The sequence below is a fragment of the Condylostylus longicornis genome, unplaced genomic scaffold, assembly GCF_029603195.1.
Source record: "Condylostylus longicornis isolate FDR11 unplaced genomic scaffold, ASM2960319v2 ptg000187l, whole genome shotgun sequence".
Taxonomy (NCBI): domain Eukaryota; kingdom Metazoa; phylum Arthropoda; class Insecta; order Diptera; family Dolichopodidae; genus Condylostylus; species Condylostylus longicornis.
Genome location: NW_026578155.1, coordinates 112,425 through 134,289, shown reverse-complemented (window position 1 = coordinate 134,289; position 21,865 = coordinate 112,425). Strand labels below are relative to the sequence as shown.

The following is a 21,865-nucleotide window of genomic DNA, read 5'->3' as shown; positions in this document are numbered from 1 at the left end:
AATATTGTGCATCCGTGTAGCCTTGCGCTGAAATCCTGTATGTGGGGTATAGAATACCTGTCAAGCACCGTTACCGCGTTCAATCTGCGGTAGTCTCCGCAGTGACGCCAATCTACAGAGTCCTTCTTCGGCACTAATTGTAATGGGGATGATACAGACGATGACGAGAGCCTACAGATCCCTAATTGTATCATGTGTTCGAATTCTTTCTTTGCGATTCTATGTTTTTCATGATTTAGTCTTCTAGGTTTGGAAAATGGTAATGGACCTTCGGTAAGTATGTTATGGACAACGGAATGTTGCGATACGTGGGCAAAATTGGGTAAAGCTGTTAGACCTGGGAATTCCTTCAAAAGTTTGCCAAAATCATTCGCCAAAGAGTAAGTTATAGGGGTTGGAGTATCCACTGACACCACCGAAGCTCTAATTGAAAGGGATGTCGCTGGGTCTATTAACTTCCTTTGCTTCAAATCAACGATCAATCCAAATTTTTCTAAGAAATCAGCACCAAAAATTGGACGATTAACACGGGCGACGACAAAAGTATGCGTGAAATTACGACGCAAGCCTAGATTTACTGAAATTACTCTAGTTCCGTATGTATCTATTTTAGTACCGTTGGCTGCTGAAAGAAAAATATTTTTATCTTTCCCGCAATTCAAAAAGGAATTGGTGAATGGTACCACGGACAAGTCAGCCCCAGTATCGATCAAAAAATTCAAATGGTTTTCTCTATCTTTAATGAAAAGACGGCTTGTTGTTGAAGAAACCAAACTGTTGGCCGTCCCAACAGTAGGTGACGTTAGTTTTTTGGATCCGTTGATTTTGCTCCATACTTGCATGGTGCAACACACTTCCTGGCATTTTTTCCAAATCGAAAATGAAAATAACAGTAAGGGCCAGTAGACCTAAATCTTTTTCTGCTAGGGGTGCGACTTCTAGTCCTATCTCTGGAACGGGTTCGCGACTTAAGATGCCCAGCATCTCCAATTTTTAATTCAGCGATTATTTTCTTAAGGGAGCCAATTTCTTCCTGCAGGTTTGCAATTTTGTTTTGGTTGATGAGCTCCTCAGACTTTGTGGCGATCGGCGCAACTACAGATCTAGCATCCTGCATTGCATCCCAAATTTTGTCAGCGGTTTTTAATAGGGTTTGGATATCCTGTACGTTTTGCGAAATTAGAGCGATGTTTATTACGTGTGGAAGACGACTCAACCAAAGTTCCTTGACGAATTCCTCACCTGGTGTAGCGGCTGAACCTGCTAGTTGCTTCAAGTGACGGAAAAACTCTGATGGTCGTCTGTTTCCTATCTCCTCGTCCGATATTAATTTCTTAATTCTTCTCTCCAAACTCATGGAATGTCTGCTAGTCAATACTTCCTTTAAATTATTATACAGGTTGTTGTCTGGGGGATCCTCCAATACATCCATGATTGACTCGGCAACATCTTGTGGCAACGCTGCTACAACATAATTGTATTTACTGAGATCTGAGCTAATTCGATTTATTGCGAAAGAGGCCTCGACATGTTTAAACCACGTACCGATCGATTTGGGCCAGTAAGCTGGGAGACGCACGTGCATGGGTTCGATTATACCGGGTTTGGGTTTGAAGTCTGGATTCTCCTTAACCGAACCACTATCTGAATCAGAATCTGCCATTAAAAATCTGCCAGAAGAGAAGAGGACAAAAAAAATAAAGTAGCGATAAAAATGACTAAAAATAAGTTTTTAAATGTTTATTATTAATAGCAACTATTAAAAATTAATAAAATTAATATCTTTTAAATTGACAAAAAAAAAAAAATTTTTTCAAAAAACAACTCACTCTAAATCTAGAGAAAAAAAAAAACTTAAATTTTTTTGGGTAAGTGGTCACTCTAATGCGGGATATTTTTTTTTTAAATTTTTGTAAAAAAAAAAAAAGGTAGCTGGTCACTCTAAAATGTTGAGGTATAAGATATTATTATCATTTAATTTCAAATAATAATAATGCGTGTATGTCAATATGATATAATAAGTTAATATGTAGAATTGTAGCAACCCAAAATTATATGATTATGTATGTATGCAAATGTGGAGAATCGCATTCACTATTTGTTATGGATACTTGTATGCACGATTCCAATATTTTTAAAAAAAAAATTTTTTCAAACAATTGTATTTACCTGAATAAAAAAAAATTAATGTATATGTATTAACTATATGTTGTGTTGTTGTTGTTGTTGTAATAACAACCCAACATAAACGTATATTATTATTAGTTAATATGAAATGCAATTTTACATACATATGTAGTTTTAATGAAAATAAATGTGCAAGGTATTTTTAATATGATTGAAAAAGGAAAAACAAAACTAATTTTTGTAATTTATCTCTGTTTTTTCTTTTTAAATTTAAGTAATATTTTAAAAACTATTAAAAACTATTTTTTTAAGAACAAAAAAAAAAACTAATATTCAAAATTTACTTATTTTCTTTTTTTTTTTTTTAAATTGATATTTTTAAGAATGCTATTTATATTAAATGTTTATTATTTGTTTACTTAGTTTTTAGAAGAAAAAAAAAAACAAAGAATACTTATTATTTATTTAATTTTACAGAAAAAAAAAACTTAATTATTTATCTAATTAATTTTTTGCAATGTTTTTTTTTTTTTTTAAACAAAAATAGTTTTTAATAGTTTTTAAAATATTACTTAAATTTAAAAAGAAAAAACAGAGATCACGTCGGGGTCACCAATGTGGTCGTCGTCGGCATCTATTATTTTTTATTTATTAAAACACTTTATTTAATTCTTTTTATTTTTATTATTTTTATTTCAATAATTCTTTTATTTTATATTTTTCTATTATTATTTTAACAATTATTATTTATTATTTATTTTAGGTTTAAATTATTTATTTATTTTATCACTACCTTCTACCTTGCTGATTAAGTTAATAATGATCAAATTCTCTTGGAAAATACCAGAAGATTTCGTGTTATACAATACAGTTATTGAGAATCAATTCTCGAATAACTGCATCTCATATTAAACTAAAATGTGGTTGTAAAGCGAAATGGTTGGTTAAAGCGAAGTGGTTGTAAATGTGGTTGTACATACATGTATGCATACTATAATACCATTACTTTAAAGACTAATAATTACATACGGGGTGTTTCACCTGCCTAATATTTTTCTTCGCGTCGTTACAAAGCTTCAAATTTTAGGGGCTTTTAGACATTAATAAATAGTTCATTTCGTTAGAAGAAAATTTTTTTCCATCTCCACCCCGTCTCAAGTTATCGCCTCCTGAAATTTGTAAAATTTGAATTTTTGACACCTTATATTTCCGAAACCGCAAGCTTTTTCAAATTTCTATAAACACAAAAAGCTAACGGTAAATTCCATGACATTAAAAAATGTAATTATTTTTCTTAACTCACACAATTAACCTTTAAAATCGAGCAGTATATTAACCCCTCTTTATATTAATTTTTGCTTTATTTGAAAGACTGCATAAATCGCTCATCCTAAATATATGTAATCTTAGTAATAGTTTTGTATATGAATGAAAATAATTTTAATAGTGTGATAGGTATACATAGACTGTATTTAAAAGCAGAATTTTCACTTGTTGAAGGGGAAAGTGCTACAATACAAACCATTGGTTTGACTCAACTTTATTTGTATTTGTTCTAATAATTCTTTAGTATTTTCTGAAGAATTTTTCCTTCAAAGTAATTAATATCAACATCCATTGGTTCTGGACGTTGGTAATTATGATTTTGATTATTGCTAAAATTTTGATTTCGATTATTGCTACTACCCTGGTAACGATAATTTGATCGTCTACTTGGGTTATTATTATACCGGTAATGGTCGTTACTATAAAAATTATTATTAGAAAAAGAGTTTTTATTATTATGATTGTTTCGAAAACTAGAATGATTGTTGTTAAAATTTTTGTTATTGTCTTTGTTGTTGTTGGGAGTATAATAATAATTATTATTATGATTATTATATGTTGAAAAATTATTATTTTCATTATTCTGAATTGAATTTGAAGTTTTGTTACTATTATTACTATTATTTGTATTATTGGAAATACCAGTTTCTAGAAGCTCGTAATAGGCTTCTTCTAAAGATTTAACATTCTTAATTCTTAAATGCATATTATCTGACCTATTTAGTTTATTGAGAAATTTTTCTAATATACTTTTTTCGTTATTACTGGGACTAAATTCTAAAGGACTACTGGGATCTAACTTATATTTAAGATTAAGTTTATCTAGAATATTTAATAGATCATTATAAAATTGACTTACATTGAAAAATTTTACTGAATCGGCTTGTACTTTTAACTTAAAATAGGATTCTTGAATCCCGAATGACTTTTTTAGTTGCTGTTTGATGACATCCCAAGTTGGACTTTCCAAACGTCTTATACTAACTGCCGCTGGTCCTTGTATTTTTGACAATAGTATACTGAGTAGATACGATTTTACCGCTGGATCTGGTGTTAAACCAATGATTAAATCAACTTGATTGATGAATGACGAATCTCAAAGGTGCCATCGCCTTTGAATGGTGGAACTGATCTTGCCTCAGTTATTAAGTCCCGAGTTTAATTTCTTCTAGATTTACTGACATATTTAATTTTATGTTTTTTAAATTTTCAATGAAGTTTTCTTTTCTGAGTTTAAGTTTTTATTCCTTACTGGAATTTCATATGGTTTCATTCAGATTTTAATATATATAAAAGTATGTTTTCTTTTTCTAAGGTTCTTTTTATCGCCACTAATTTCTAAAAAAAAAACCTGACTCCTTTATTATTATTTATTATTGTTCAATAAAAAAATTTTTTTTTTGTTATAAATCTATTGCATTTTTTCACTATAGGTATATAAGAGTTAAATTGTTTATTGTAATCTATTGCACTTTTCACAATAGTTATATGAGTTAATATTATTAAAATCTATTGCACTTTTCATAGTAGTTAAAATTAGCGTTTTTTAATCGCGTTGTGTTTTAAATAACTTTTAAAAATTCGCGATTGGCATCAGTTGGCGATTCTACCGATTACTGCGCCAGTTTTGTATGTTACTTTTTTAAGTATTAGAAAAAGAAACAAATTAAAAGAATTTATTTTATTCTTTTATTTAATCTTTTATTACTAAACTCGATGAAACCAAAACTTAAACTAAACTTTTTACTTTCTAAGATCTTATTATAAAAGTATTCAAAAATCAAATCGATTTTTGTTCAATTTTTTACATAGTAACATTAATTTATTAAAACAAAAAAAAAAATATAATTTACGTAATATTCTTCTTTTCAAAAGCAATAAATTTTGTTTGTTGTGCTTGAAAAGGAAATTGTGAAACAAATTTTATTTTGCCGTTTTGTAATATGATCCTTCAATTTTAACGAACAAGAAAAATAATTTCATGTTTGCGTTTTAATGCAATTTAATATTTCAGTTAATGAACTTGAAAAATAAATGTGTTGAAATTTATTTTTTTATATTTTAATTGTTTGTTCAAAATTGGGATAGGTCAAGTACTTAAGAAATAATAATAAGAATAATAAAAAAGAAGAAATCAGAAATTATTATTCTTATGTTTGAATTTAAATAAGTCATAAAATTGTTTAAGTTGAAATTTTAAGAATCATATAATAAATTTTATATTTTATTACTTTTAGGATTAATAGATTTTAGTTCTATTATTCTGGATAAAATCTCATTGGTCGGATATATAACTTGCATACTGATTAATACTTTATGAAATATAATTATTACCGATTCACGGGAAATATGTTCTAAATTTATTAAGATTGAAATGAAAATAAAAAATTTAAAGATATTTATTTTATTTATTTATTATATTATTAATTACAAATGCTTAACACTAAAAATTTTTTGTTTTATATCAAATTGTTTTGTAGTTTTATTAAAACTTTTTATTATGTAGTAAATTCTAATTCTAATATACAGTTTAATGATATATGTTTTTTCGGACTTCTCTCAACATTCATAGTTGAAATTATTTTTTAAGTGTTCATATATTTTATATTCTAAATTTTTGTTGTACAAATATCATTAAAAAGTTTAATAAAAAGTATTTTCTAAAGTCTTTAAATTATCCATGAAATTCTTGGATGGTTTATAAAAAACTGAAAAATATTTTTTTTCACAACTATTTAAAAATTTTTTTTAATATTATTCGTCTTTTTAAAATTTATTTTTATTATTTTTCAAAATTATATTATATAAATTATAACAATTTTTTTAAACACTTTTTTTCCGCTTCGTTTTTAGCACTTTTCCAAAAATTTTTTGAAAAAAAGAGCTTATTAGTTTCACTCCGTCCGTCCGTCCGTCCGTCCGTCCGTCCGTCCGTCCGTCCGTCCGTCCGTCCGTCCGTCCGTCCGTCCGTCCGTCCGTCCGTCCGTCCGTCCGTCCGTCCGTCTGTCCGTGTGTCTGTTTACAAAACTTCTACATTCTTAAAGATAGAAAGCTCAAATTTTGTATGTATATAGATCTTTACTAGAAACTTATTTTCGTAGAACAAAATTTTTACCTATCTCCCCCCTCTAGAAGTTATACCTCTCCAAAACCCTAAAAATGGCCTTTTTTAACTATTTGTTGCAATGAAACCATAAGCATTTTTGAAATTTTGCAAACGCAGAAAGGCAGTGGCTTGCTTCCTCTACCGCGGTATACTACAGTTAAACTTTAGAAAAACAAAATGGCCGTTCAAATTTACCGTTATCTACAGTCCTTTTTTTCCAAATTTTTGATGTCGTTTTTCTTCTAGACCCCAGCCTGTAGAAGCTTGAAATTTTAGAAGCTTTTAGACCTTAGCAAATAGTTCATTTTGTTAGAAGAAAATTTTTTTCCATCTCCACCCCCTCTCAAGTTATGGCCTCTTGAAATTTGTAAAATTTGTATTTTTGACACCTTATATTTCTGAAACCGCAAGCTTTTTCAAATTTCTATAAACGCAAAAAGTTAACGGTAAATTCCATAACATTAAAAAATATAATTATTTTTCTTAACTCACACAATTAACCCTTAAAATCGAGCATTATGTTAACCCCTGTTGATATTAATTTTTGCTTTATTTCAAAGACTGCATAAATGGTTCATCCTAAATATATGCAATCCTAGAAATAGTTTCGTTTATAAATGAAAATAATTTTAATAGTGTGGTGGATATACATATACTGTTTTTAAAAGCAGTATTTTCACTTGTTGAAGGGAAAAGTGCTACAATACAAACCATTGGTTTGACCCAACTTTATTTCCTATACTTTATATAGGGAAAAAAATAACTCCCGCTTTTAAAAATACATTATAAAAAAACAGGTAGACATATATGCGTACTCTTTCCCTCTCCCAAAAATTTTTATGTGTATAAAATGGAAAATAATAAGGTATACTGCTTAACTCTTTTAACTAAGGGAATTTTTTGTATACAATTATTGGTGAGTGATTGCATTAATGTGATGTAAACGGAGAGTCGAACTACATTCTTATTAGAAGATATACTTTTCAAGATTCCAACAAGTATTATCAAATTTCTTATGCAAAAATTTTGAAACTTTTTAAAATGCTGTAGAGAGCTGCAAGGGATTCAAAACAACTTGAAGTAGTTTTATAATAGCATGTAAACAAAACAATGGTTTAACAATTCTTTAGAACTTTAGATATTTCGAATGTACATTTTTTATCAAACAACTATTTTTGCAGATTTCGCAGTTTTAATTCGTCGTAGATATTTTGTATTAAATTTAAGTTACTGATTATTTAAAGTAAGATTGATTATTTAAAATATTCAAAATTTTCTTCAACATAAAGATGTTTTGCAGTAAGGTTTTCTAATAAAAAAAAAATATGCAAGTTTGGTGAATCATTACGAAAACTTTTGAATTGAAAATTTAATGAGGAGCTCTGTACTGATTGAATTTCTATAAATTTTAGAAACTCCCAGTATAAACGAAATGTTGTACATCCGAAAATATACAAACTAAGATTGACAAACCAAAATCAAATGATTATTATAAAATCAAAAATTTGAAAAAGTATAAAATATACAAAAAAATTAACGGAACGGTAAACAGTAGTTTTTAAAAATATAAATAGCATTTTGTCGCATCCCAAAATCCCAAAAATTACAAGGCAAAACAAAAGTTTTTTACTCAGCGAGAAAAAATTGTACGATTTTTGATTACTGAAGATTTCATTAATAAAATAGGCATAAAGTACTGAAAATTTTTTTGGGCATTTTTAAAAGAGACAAATTGTAAAGAACGAAGGTAAGTAATTCACTCTTTCTAAATTTTTCATGCTTAAATTTTTCGTCAATTATTGTATTTTATAATGAAATATCATTGCACTTCCTTAAGAAATTTATTAAGACTGAATTAAAACAAGCAATTTTTTAGCGTTTTTCTTTTTTGAATCATTTCTTTTTTTCATGGGCTGATATGACTCCTTTAGAGTGCATATGAAAAATTGCATTATTAAAAAAATTAAAACAACGAAAAAAAAAATTCACTAGTTTTACTTGGCAAAAATAACAAGAGAGACCTCAATAAATTTCAACCTGATTTACCATCTTCGGTAAAACCAAACCAAATTATTATAAATATTAAAACCCCCCACCAAACTACCAAACTGGCCCTAAATTTTCGAAATTTCCAATATAAATCTTTGGTTTCCTAACACAATCAAAATCAAATGGAGGTCAGCAGCAATAAAAACCCATCATTTAATACAAATGATGAAAAATGTCATTGGCAATCTCACATACCAACACAATAAAACACAAAGAATCCACTACGCAAAACCCTACAAAATTTTAATGTGCTATAATGTATACGGTTTATTATAACATCCGTATTCATTTTTTAAATATTTATTTATATTAATAAATATTAATATATTTTGGGTTATGATATTTGATATATTTATGTCATACTATTTTGGGTTATGGAAATGCTGTTGCATTGAGTATTTTTTAATTTAAGTTTATGACGGTTTACTTAGGTTTGTTTAATGCAATTAGAAATTGAAGATGTTCTTGAAACTAAATAAATTATATGTTAAGATTAAAATGTTATTTAGAAATTTTTAAGAGATTGTATTGAAATGTTTTAGAACAATATTAAATGCATTACAGTGCAAAAATGAAAATAGCAAAATTGAACAATAGCAAAAATGAAAAAGAAACCAGCTTCATTCATTACTACAGCCTTTTTGTCAGATTTAAGTGTCCGTTGCTGTCGTACTTAGAACAACTTGTGGGAAATTAGGAGGATTTAATTATTACCAGGTCCAATAAAAATTACATTCTGCCTCTATTCATAAAAGGCTTCAAGCCAAATTAACACTTTTCTCACGCAAAATCTGCAGACATAAATAATTGTACAAAATTACGTCTACGAATCCCACATTGTTTTTGGTGGCGGTGCTTAATTAGAATCAATGAACTGAGAACCGATGTGCGCGAAAATTGCAGCTCATTCATATCAAACAAGCGGCCCGCATGCGGCACGCTGATCTTGATCTTACGGCCCGTTACGATATTTGAAAATTGTGAAATTTAGTTCTTATAATTTTACTAAAAATATGATTTAGATCAGTAAAAAAGTGTTGAAACCAGAGTGAAGGTTCTGCGGGGGTTTGTCACACATCCAAAATTCAAACTTATGCCCATGCGAAAAATACACAACTGTATGTAAAATGTAGCCGGAACCGAATGTTCACGTTAGTTTGTTTCGAGAAGTGGAAAGCGACTGTTCTTTAAATCAAATACTTATTTACTTGAACTAGTTTAATTTTCTTATATTTGTAAAAGTGAAGTAAATTCAAAATTTTTCGAATATTTTAATTAGAGAAAATTAATAAAGACTCAATTTGAAAGATTTTTAGATTTCAATAGATACCAAAGTGAGTTTAAATTATATACTTTTCAATTTTCTGTTGATATTGAAACACTTGATGCAAATTTACAATTGAAATCGAAATGGTGTGCGATTCTGTATTAAAACAAAAATTTGGAGAAGGAAGGAGAAATTACTAAATTTTATATTTACTAGTATATACCTATAAATCAATTAAGCGTGTTTTAACCATGCTCGTAAGTACATGTTTGTGTGAACAATAGTTTCTGATATTAAAAAATAATAAAACGTCTGAAAAATTAAGTTTAACATCATCAACATGTTCAATTAATATTAAAAATATTAAAAATTACAACAGCGAATTAAGCAAATTTCGTAGATTTAGTAATAGAAAACGTTGCTAAATTTCTTTAAAAAAATAATTTCATATTTTTTTATGTTGATAATAAAAATCAAAATTTGAGTATAATTTAGGAGTTTAAGTTTTGTTATTGTACGGCCCGAAGCAATGTACGGAAACCCTAAAATGGCCCGTGATGATAAATGAGTTTTACATGCTTGCCTAGCTCCTTTCGTGTCTGGGAGCTTCAGTCACGCCGATATGGTCTAGAAGGAGATTCGAAAATAAACACAGTTTTTGGAAATGTCGTCCAAAAAGGAAGTTTTGCGTACTGGAATATCAGTACAACTATTGTCCAGTGTTAATGTCGACGCGCAAGGGATTAGCCGCAGGAGGGACTTAATCCTAGTTTCAAGGGGGAAATGAGCAATCGTCACCATTTATGATCATTCTTTGTGAGGAGAACTTAGAGATTGGCTTTGAGAGGTCAGAAAGGAAAAGCTCTGCTGCGGTTCCGGGTGGGAAGATTATTGGAACAAGACCATCGAAAAAAACTTTATTTAAACACGGAAATTCTTTTTAAAAAAAAGTCTTTTCAAAATACAATAAGTATTATGAAAAATTGCAATAGAATGTAATTTACTAGCCTGGAGAAAACAAACATATTAAATTTCATTTTAATATATAATTTTGATATATTTAAATTAATTTAATTTATGTATACTGGATTTGAAAATACAAACAGTCTATACGAAAGGATACAAACAGTCTATACGAAACAGGAAAATTGCTAAACACAACACAAGAAATGAAACGTTTGAACATTGACATTCTCGGCATAAGCGAAACTTGGTTACCAGGCGTAAATGATTTCTTCGTCGACGAAGGATACAAAATATATTGCTCGGGAAACAACACACCAAATCACAGAAACGGTGTTGCAGTTATAATAACGAAGAAAATTGCAAGCAGTGTTGAACAATGCATACCACTTTCAGACAGGGCGCTACTACTAAAAATAAAAGCTAAATCTATTTCTCTGAATATTATTCAAGTATACGCACCAACAGCAGATAAAAGTGATGAAATAATTGAAAATTTCTACAGTGAGCTTTCCGAATTGACAAAATTTACTAGGCCTCATGAAATGAATATTATCATGGGAGATTTCAATGCAAAAATCGGGTTGGGAAGAGTGGACAACATAGTTGGCCCGTTTGCATTAGGAAATAGGAATGATAGAGGTGATCGTCTAATCCAATTTTGTCAAGAGGAGAGTCTTACAGTAACTAACACCTGGTTTTCTTTACCACGTAGAAGACTCTACACCTGGAAGTCTCCCCAAGACACAGATGGAAATATAGTACGCAACCAGATTGATTTCATACTCATTAACAGAAGATTCCATACATCAGTTTCCAAAGTTCGCACGTGTCCAGGAGCTGATGTATCATCAAATCACAACCTCCTTCTGTCCAAAATTAAAATCAAATTATCTAAATCGCAAAGCCAACACAGACCAAAGCGACTGAACCTAGATAAACTTGAAGATAGTGAGTTCAAATCAAGACTAACTGTGGAGATAAATACCAACCTCAGATCTCTCGATAGAAATGATAATCTTGAATTAGAATGGAATCAAATGAAAAATACTTTAAACACTGTTGCTGAAAGAAATTTGGGCCCGAAAAATTTTACTCCAAAAAAAAAGTGGATGACCGAAGAAATAATAAATTTGATGGCACAGAGAAGGAAACATCGAAACAAAAGCGATCAGGAATACAAACGAATACAACGTCTCATAAGATCGAAAATAAGACAAGAAGTGCGAGGAAATAGAAAAACTAGACCGCGCTCACGATATGTTTACCCTGCATAAGAAACTAAAAGAAACGGCGGGAGTACACCGTAAACAAAAATCATTTATCTTACTTAACGAAGATAAAGAAATAGTGGCTGACTCCAGCGAAAAGAAAAAAATCTAAAATCCACTTTTATCGCTATGCCCAAGAAAAACAACACACGTCAATGCAAAGTTCACCGACTTATAAGCCTTATGGGCCATGCCTTGAAAATTTTTCTCAAAATTTTACATAATCGTCTATATAGAAAATGCGAAACTAACATGGGACGAGAGCAATTCGGTTTCAAGAACGGAATGGGAACAAGGGAAGCGCTATTTTGCACACAAGTTCTTGTTCAAAATTGCCGAGATGTAAAAAAGGATGTCTTTTTGTGCTTCATTGATTACGAAAAAGCATTCGATCGAGTACAACACGACAAATTGATAAGAATACTAAGCACTATGGATATAGATGAGAAAGATATTCGATACATTATTAATCTCTACTGGTATCAAACTGCAACAATTCAGTTGAGAGAAGGATATACTAACGATGTGAAAATTTGCAGAGGTGTGCGGCAAGGGTGTATACTCTCACCATTATTGTTCAACATATATGCCGAATCAATATTTCAGGAAGCCTTGGCCGATCTAAACCTAGGAGTAAAAATAAATGGCACATTCATCAATAACATCCGATACGCCGATGATACCACGCTAATAGCTGATAATATATACGACCTGCAACATCTAGTAAATGAGATAAATGCACATAGCAAAACGTATGGCCTGAAAATGAATGCTAAAAAAACTAAATTCATGGTAGTAAGTCGAAATAACCTACCCTATGATGGTGAGACGATACTAATAGATGATTTAGCCATAGAAAGGGTGTCCATTTCTAAATATCTAGGATGTTGGTTACACCAAAACTGGGACGCAGATATGGAAATAAAATGTCGAGATGGCTAGGGCAGCATTCGTCAAATATAAAAAGTTATTCACCAACAGGGATATACGACTAAATTTGCGTCTGCGTTTTGTTAGGTGCTATGTATGGTCTATATTATTATATGGCGCAGAAGTATGGTCGCTAAAAACGAAACATATGAATAAATTAGAAGCATTTGAAATGTGGATTTATAGAAGAATTTTAAAAATATCCTGGACACAGCACATTTCGAATGAAGAAGTTCTAAACAGAATTCAGGGAAAACGTGAACTGCTTCTTAAGATAAAACGACAAAAGTCAATTTATTTTGGTCATATGATGCGTGGGAATAAGTATGAATTGCTCCAATTAATTGTGCAAGGAAAAATTGAGGCAGGCGTGGCGTCGGAAGAAAACAGATGTCATGGCTACGAAACATTCGAAATTGGACAGGTATAAGAAACATTGGAGAATTGGTTCACGCAGCAGCAAACAGAAATCAATATGCAGATATAATCAAAAACATCAGTTAGATATAACAAACAAACGGCTATTAAAAAGAAACATTGCTTCACGCTTACATCCAGCAGTGGATTGCAGTAAAAGAAGAAGAAGAAGGACTTGAAAATAAAATCGCTTACTTTATTTCACATTTGCTTTCACTATAATTTCAAAAAATAACTAGTTTCGTCTACAAAAAGCTGTTTACCTTTTGACAACATCATAAAAATTTTCGTTTAAAACAAATGCAGAAAAACCGAAAAATATATTATTTATTCAAAATCTTGGGCAATACATAAAATTTTGAGTTGATATTTGAATTTTTGACTGTAATTTTTATTTCTATAAATAAATATTAGGATTTAGGCATTTAAATCTTTTTACCACATTCACAAGAATTTGGCTCTTAGTAGGGTTTCATTTTGCGCCTTCCGGTACCTCCGGTACTTCTGGTAACAACCACAACTCATATATTAAATTTCAAGAAATTTCATTCATATGTTCCGTAGAGATGACAAAACATGCAAAATCGGCCCCCAGATCAGTTTCCAAGCTCTGACCTTTCCAAAAAAAACTACAGAATCATTGTTTTACAGACTATAATTGCAGACTCACTTGCTAATAACTGATTTCTTCCAAAAGTTAGAAAGTTTCGCGTAAGCTCGAATGAAGATTGTATATGAAATTTCAAATAAATCTATTGAATATTTTCTTCAAAATGATCAAAAATGTAAAACAGGCCCGCTAAAAAGCCCAATTCCCAAGGCTTGATGTATCCCAAAAGTTTATCAACCCATGCCATAGTTGAAATACACGCGGCCACACATAGACTGGCAGACCGACAGCTTGCTAAAAATAGTTTATTTTCATTTCCCTACCATGAAGATGTTCGTTCCCACCGAAAACTCAATATACAAAATTTATTTCTATCACATGACCTGCCTTATTACAAAACCAAGGTCGGTAGCAAAGGTCTATGTTTTTGTCAATGAATAAAATATAATTGCAGATACTTTGAAAAATGACGCTGCAATTTCAGATCTTTTACAAATGAGATTGTTAATTACACTAAGGTCTATGTGTTATTTGGTTTGAAATTTGAAGAAAATTGCGTGTGGAGTTTACAGTAAGATCTTCTTATTTTTTTAACAATTAAAATTTTTGTAGCTTAAAATATTTTAAAAAGGGCATTCCCATTTTTTCTCACACAACCGATTTTTGCTGCCATTAATATTGCACAAGGTCTATATTCAACTTCTCAAATAGTTTTACTGAGAAAAGTATGTTTGAATTAGTACATACCAGATGGGATGTGAGATTTGATTATTTTTTCCAGCGACATATGAAATCTATTTCCAGCAATAATATAGGCAAAAATAGGAAACCATCAATGTTATCATATTCGAGACAGATGAGAAAGAATCGGCTAGAGAAACTGATTAAGTTCTTACAACGAAAAGAAATTCAAAAAAGAAAAAAGCCAAAAGGTCACCAAAAATGGAACTGTTATTGTGCGATTTACAACAAGGAGAGAGATTTACAACAAAGAAAAATGTTGAACTTAAAAAACATAAGCCTCCTCCAGTAGCACTGGCTAATATAACAAATAACAATTGCTTAATAAGTATCCTCAAAGAGGAAAACATGAAGTGAGGGGTAGACAAGTACATGATGTCATGCGAGCTAGAGGAAATTAAGTGTGAACCCATCCAAGGCGGATTAAAATGTATAAATGAGATAAATAAAATTAAGAAAATAAAAGAAAATAACGTAAGTACTATAAAAAAGTTGTCCATTTAATAAAATAAACATAAATAAAATATTTAAAATAGAATATTTTCAGCACGTGAGGTTCGAACATATACAAAGATTTTATGAAAGGGAGGCTAAATGTGTTAGATGTGCTGGTACATTACGGTAGAGTGTAAAAAAAAAGAAAACAGGCAGGTGTGCAAGCTGCGATGATGCATTCACTACCAGTTATGGAGATTGTTTAAAAAAAAATATGAAAATAAAAGAAATTGACAGTAACATAGTCAAAAAAACAGAAGAAATTGACAGTAATATAATGCAAATGATGAAAGACATGCTATTAAGAATAGATAAAATCTCAATAACATTAACTCCTGTAGAGGACAGATATGCAAATGTACATTAAATTACCTCGAGGCAGTTTCTAAAAAATGTCAGTAAATAAAATACGAATTGGTACATGTAACGCAAATGGTGTTCAATATTGATGTATGTCTTTTGTTGAAAACCTATTTAGGGAACAGTTTAGATTTTTCTGGTTTTAATTGTTATGGGTAACTCTTCGTAGTAATCATGCAAGAGGAGGTAGTGCTATTTTAGTTAAGGACACCATAAGACATAATGAAGACTATAAAATGGGGGCGAAGAAAGTTGAATCTATTACGGTTAAAATTATGTCTACTTAGCAGAGCTTCAATGTTGATTCCGTATATTCTCCATCATCATAATATAGAAAACTGTATTTTTAAGGCGATATACAAAAAGATTCTTTAATGCCAAAGATTGACTTTTTTTATTGAAAAATACAATAAAATACAATAAATTCAAAACTGTATCAAATAATTATTCTAAAGGTATAACTAATTTAATAGCACAAAAAAAAAAAGCTACACGTAAATGGTAAGAGCCGCCCCAAACGATGAGACGATTATGAATATACTTTGTAAAAAATATTAATGGACTTTACAAAAAAACTTGAAAATTTTAAATCAGATCATACGAAGTTGTATAAGGGGTTTATATTGGGATGAGGGTAATAAGCTGACATTCATAAATCAATTAGGGAAGAGGTTTTTGACGTGTCTGTTTGAAAAAATTTAAAAATACAAGGTTGTCTGTATTCAAAGCTGAATCAAATAATTATCCTAAAGCTAAAACTAATTAAATAGCACAGAAAAAAAAATTCTAGACATAAATGGTAAGAGTCGCCCCAGACGATAAAACAATTATGAATGGGCTTTGTAAAAAATATTAATGGACTTTACGAAAAAAAATAAAAAATTTTAAATCAGATCATACGAAGTTGAATAAGGGGTATATATTGGAATGAGGATAATAAGCTGATATTCATAAATGCAATTAGGGAAGAGGTTGTTGACGTCTCTGTTTGCATTGAGTTTATTAGCAAAAGCGTTGAGACATCCATATCCAACCACAGGTAAATTTTGTTCGATATCCTGATTTCTGAGGGCTTGGCAGAAGATATGTATCGGGTGCCTTAATCCATAGATGAAGTCAAATTGACACGCTCCTCATGGATAGGGTTGGTTCCCTCCCTTCTTCTGTGAAAGAGTTGGCGGATATCAAACTGGTCAGTGAGGCCCTGATAGTGGCCATCACTACCGCTTATCATGGGAACTTCCCTTTTAGGAGAAGGTTTGGGAAGTGAGGTGGAGGCTTAGGAGGTGCCGGTGGTGGAATGAGGGGCTTTCAAGGCTTAGAATAAGAATCAGAAACCTCTTCTATAAGGCGAAGGCGTCGAGCTCGTGCGAAGAGTAAAAAAGCTCACTCACGAAATACAATTGGCAAATAAGGATGGCGAAACAGAAGCTCATGAATGGGTTTTGCCAGAGCGTAGATGAATACCAAAACGGGCGCGTCTTACATGGTACTTTCCAAAAATAATGCTAGCGGGTTGGGCCTAATGGAACTGCCTGATAGCTCCATGACTGAGCGCGAAAAGCGAACGTTGCAGGTGATAACCTCAACGAACTTTCCTGTTTCGAAGGTTCTTCGGAATCACTCGAATATGGTCATTGGATCAAGGGCATCTTCACCTAGGCGAGATGACTGGCAACGGTTCGGTTTTCCCGTTGGGTAAGATTTGGTGGGCGATATCCTTTTTCAGGCCTTTTAAATCTCCAGGTGAAGACGGGATATATCCTGCGTTTTTTAAAGGGTTTTGCGACACATCGCTAAGGCGTTGCGGAAAATTTTTCGTGGCAGCTATGTATGCTATTACATCCCCCAAGCATGGAGGGTAGCCAAGGTGACGTTCATTCCGAAATACAGGTAAGCGACCAAGCAACCACACAAGATCTTTGGGTCCCAAGAGCCTTACTTCTTTTTTAGTGAAAGCAATGGATGAATGTGAAAGCAATTTTAGTGAAAGCAATGGAAGCGTGAACCAATTCCTTGTATTAGTCTTAGTATGTCTATGAATTAGGAAAGACTATTACACTCGATCTGTAGGGTTTAGTGAGGCCTCCTAAAACTCACAGGACGTGCTGGAGGTTGCAGTTGGCTGCTTCCAAGGGAGATATCAAGATATTGTGGATGCTTTTAATAACATCTCCTATCACATCAACTGCGAGTCGTTGTGCAAACACGGGATTGATGCGACGACGGGTTATAGGATGCTAAAGGACAGGATTATTAGGTTCACCACAGCCGACGACACACTCTTTATCTTCGCTACAAAAGGATGTTCGCAGACAAGTTTCGCTCGTCTCTCCTGTGGATCGTTGCAATCGATGATTTAATCGCTGTGTTCAAGGGGCTTCGTAAAACGGGGAAAATTTGAAAACGCTATCTCTGGCCTTCTACAGCCAAATGTATGCGTTGCGGAAGAGTGGTGCGTTGTGGAGGAGCGCGTTGGATTCTGCGTTTGGTAAAGGAAACCAAAGTTTTTTTGCTTCCTTTACGAATTTCCTGTTTCGGAATACCCAAATAGGCCGAGTAATCGGCAAGGCTCACCGATCCGAATGGCTTCCACGGCTCTATTGGAGGTAATTATTTTGTTGCCACCACTGCACTTCCATATAATAAGAGAAGCTCGGGTAATGACTTACTGACTTCTATCATGCTCAGACGAGGCAGGCTGCTTGCGCTGTGGGACTAGGCTTGTCTGTCTCCTGGCGGTAGAATACAACCTTTATTGGCGGGAGACGAAAAGGTGTCGCTATGTGAAGGTGTGCCTTCCATTATACTTCTGAAAGTTCACCGCGGAGTTATTGCGGATAGATAGAAACCGGGTTGTTGGTATTGCAAATTTCTTCAGTTTAGTATCAACTGCATTGGTTCCCCCCAGGCAAATATGTTCTCCCTGCGAGGTATGGCTCACAATCTTCACATGGTTCATATATGTTTATCGCCGCATGGTTCAGACATTGAACGAAATGAATGCCCCCTTGCGATTTCAATCAAATTTTAATTTAAAATTAATCAAATTGATCTTGTTCGCTAATACGAAATATTGCTTTAAAAATATTGCACAGATTAATTTTTATTTTGTTTGTAGCATTGTGTTATAATACTTGTTATCTTATTATTGTTATCTAATTATGCCTTAGTAATCATTTGAAACTACGCGTCGTACAAATTAGTCGACTTGGATTTTTGTGTGAAAGAATAATGAAAGACAAAAGCAAAAAAGAATAGTGAGAATTAATAAAAAATATTCTGTGCGAAAAATATTTATGTCTACAATAATTTGTTATCGGTTTGTTTGATTATTTTCAAAATTTAGAAAAATTTGATTATTTTCTAATTTTTTAGAAAAATACCAAAATAGCTTATATGAGTTTCAATTCATCAAATCTCTGTTGCCGATTTTCTTTAATATGCGTTTTAAAAATAATTGCGAGACAAAGATAGGTGGAACCAAACCGTCATCATACCTATCAAAAGCGGGGGTCTTTAACCTAAGACGCTCCTCGATGGTCATAAACTTCCAAATCTTTTTGTCCAATCCATCATCTTCCCCATAAATGATTACATTCATTGGGATCTGGGTGTCCTTCAATGAACGGGACTGTAACTAATGTGCATATACCAGGGAGCACCAACTATATCACGAACGATCTAGTTCTGGAAAGTTTGTATATGTTTGAAGTATGTTTGCTTGGTGTAATCTCATAGCTGCAAGCCATACGTTCATGTAGGCTTTATAATTTGGTTATACATATATCGACACTTTATTGTAAGACACTTTATTGACCTACAACCTAGGAGCTAATAATTTTCTCTATATCTATGAATTTCTTTTTCATTCTATTCATTTCTTCTTGACATGTTTTTTCCACCTGCGCTTTATACCCAAAGTCATACCTAGGTATTTCGCTGTGTTTTGGATTGATACTTTAACACCATTAAAATTTAACCATGATGGGTTTACTAAATGTTTGTTTGTGAAATTTACATTTACGGATTTAGTTTTATTTTCCATATATGCACTCCCATTTCCATATGTCCATTTATTTATTTTGTTACTTATATTCTTCGACATTAAATCCGGCAAATGTATCCACATGCCACAGTACCATCCGTTAAAGCATGTTTAATATACTGTATATTATTCTGTATATTCTATATAATAATAGAATACTGTCTTGAGACACACCAGCCTTAAATTTCCTAATATTGTTGTTCAATTTTGACTATATGCTTAGCTAAAAATTTTTAAGTCTTTTTTACTTTATAGAAAAATGCAAGTTTTAGGAAGTCAAATCTACTTTTGTTTTTATGTCGGACTATATTAAAAATTACAATAACAAAATAAACAGAATAATGATTTTAATATATACATCCTCCGTTGAACCTAACCTAGTAATGTGGTTTTGCGGACGGTCGAGTGAAGCTCATATATGAAATTTCAAGTAAATCTGTTGATTTTTTCTTCAAAATGGTCAAAAATGTAAAACAGGCCCGCTAAAAAGTGCAGTTCCCGAGGCATGATATATCCCAAAAATTAATCAGTCCGTGCCATGGTCGAAACAAAGTTACATATAAAATTTCATCAAAATCGGTTTAGCCGAACTTGAGATATACGCGTGCACACACAGACCGAAAGACCGACAGGTTGTTAAAAATGGTTTATTTACACTTCTTTACCATGGAGAAGTGCATTCCTACCGAAAACTTGATATGCAAAATTTGTTGCCAACATATAACCTACTTATTGTATATACAATACGGTCGGTAAAAAATTGAATTGAAAAAATTATGTCCCCTTTATCTTTGAGGATGCCCAGACCAAAGTTGTGGTCCGAAATTGTTCTGTTAAGTTACCCTTAGACGTCTGAGTTTCTCGCTTCACTTATATGGTTTTTTTTCCAAAAAAACTTCAATAAAAAACTTCAATATACGAAATCTCCTTTAGAACTTGATCAGAGCTAACCTGTATTTTTTAATATCTAATATGAAAATAAGCAATCATAATTTACTAAAACACTTTTAAAGTTGTTACAATTTTCATTAATAATAGTCATTACCACTTACAAAAACATAAATGAAAGGTCTACCAGTGACATGCTATTCGACTTTAAACAGTTAAAATTTCCACTGCGGCTTACAATTGCGATGTCGATAATTAAGAAAATTCTTAAGTAATTGTGGCATTATTCTCGCAAGAGTAATTCTTAAGTCTTTGTGTCATTGAAAAGAATTGCAGGAGAATAGACTTCAAGATTAGAGTCTATCTATTACGGAAAGTGCATATAGAAAGTGAACCAAAAATTTAAAAACAAGTGAATTTTTTGCAAACAATATAAAAAAATGTATTTTAAATAAAAATGTAAAATTAAATATAACTGTATTTGTTTTATATGCTGAAAGACAATATTAATATGTATATTAAAATCTACTAAAATGTGACTCATTTCGAAGTTTTTCTTTATTTCTAGCCAAAAGCAAAGATTTTACCGTGTAATGGTTTTAATTAATATTAGTAGTTCTATTCTAATCTAGAATGCTTCTAATTATTAAATTTACGATTTCTTAAAGTAGTTCCCTCTGATAATAGCTCGACCGCATTTTGGGCAAGTAACTTCTTTCATGGGGGGCGGGGGGTTGCATATATACTTCCTTTCGAGCTACAGCTTGTTGAAAAGCTTATAACTTCGGAACTATGTCATATAGAGTAACCATCACTTATTTATTTTTAGTCTTGAGCCATAATGTTTGAGCCAGAATTTTCGGTTTTTTTTTTTAAATTTCTTTTAAAAGTCTAAAAAATTCGTCAGTTTTTTTTGTTACCGAGCGTATTTTTTTTTTTGTGATGCGCTACAATGAGAGCTTAAAGTTAAACTATGCAACATTTTCCTCTACTTCTTATAGTTTTATTAGTAAAACGTGTTAAATGCGCTTTTAGAAACATGAAAAAAATAATATCTGTCTAATTGAAAAATACTTGATAGGTGATGAATAATGATAGGTGTAATTCTTTTTGTAATATTAAAAAGCTTATGTTAAATCAAAACTACCCTTGCAATATTTACGGCGATCTACATACGTATGTAAGTACGTCAGTAATCAATCTCTTAAGTTCTATAAAAATTTTCGGCCCTATCAAAATCTTTATTTTATAAAACAATTTCAACAAT

General features: G+C 31.5%; 2 protein-coding genes across 2 annotated transcripts; one reads left to right on the top strand and one right to left on the bottom strand.

The window, feature by feature from the left end:
- Positions 1-534: 534 nt before the first annotated feature.
- Positions 535-1,663, bottom strand: LOC129616363 (uncharacterized). The gene has a single exon (XM_055531997.1). The coding sequence runs from the start codon at positions 1,661-1,663 to the stop codon at positions 803-805; it is 861 nt and encodes a 286-aa protein (XP_055387972.1). The 3' UTR covers positions 535-802.
- A 9,381-nt stretch (positions 1,664-11,044) lies between these two features.
- On the top strand, positions 11,045-12,115 carry LOC129616362 (craniofacial development protein 2-like). The gene has a single exon (XM_055531996.1). It carries the CDS (start codon positions 11,045-11,047, stop codon positions 12,113-12,115), a length of 1,071 nt encoding a protein of 356 aa, XP_055387971.1.
- Positions 12,116-21,865: the final 9,750 nt, after the last annotated feature.

What these genes read in the sequence shown, in the direction of transcription:
- LOC129616363 (XM_055531997.1), bottom strand. Translation starts at nt 1,663, where the DNA reads ATGGCAGATTCTGATTCAGATAGTGGTTCGGTTAAGGAGAATCCAGAC.
- LOC129616362 (XM_055531996.1), top strand. Translation starts at nt 11,045, where the DNA reads ATGAAACGTTTGAACATTGACATTCTCGGCATAAGCGAAACTTGGTTA.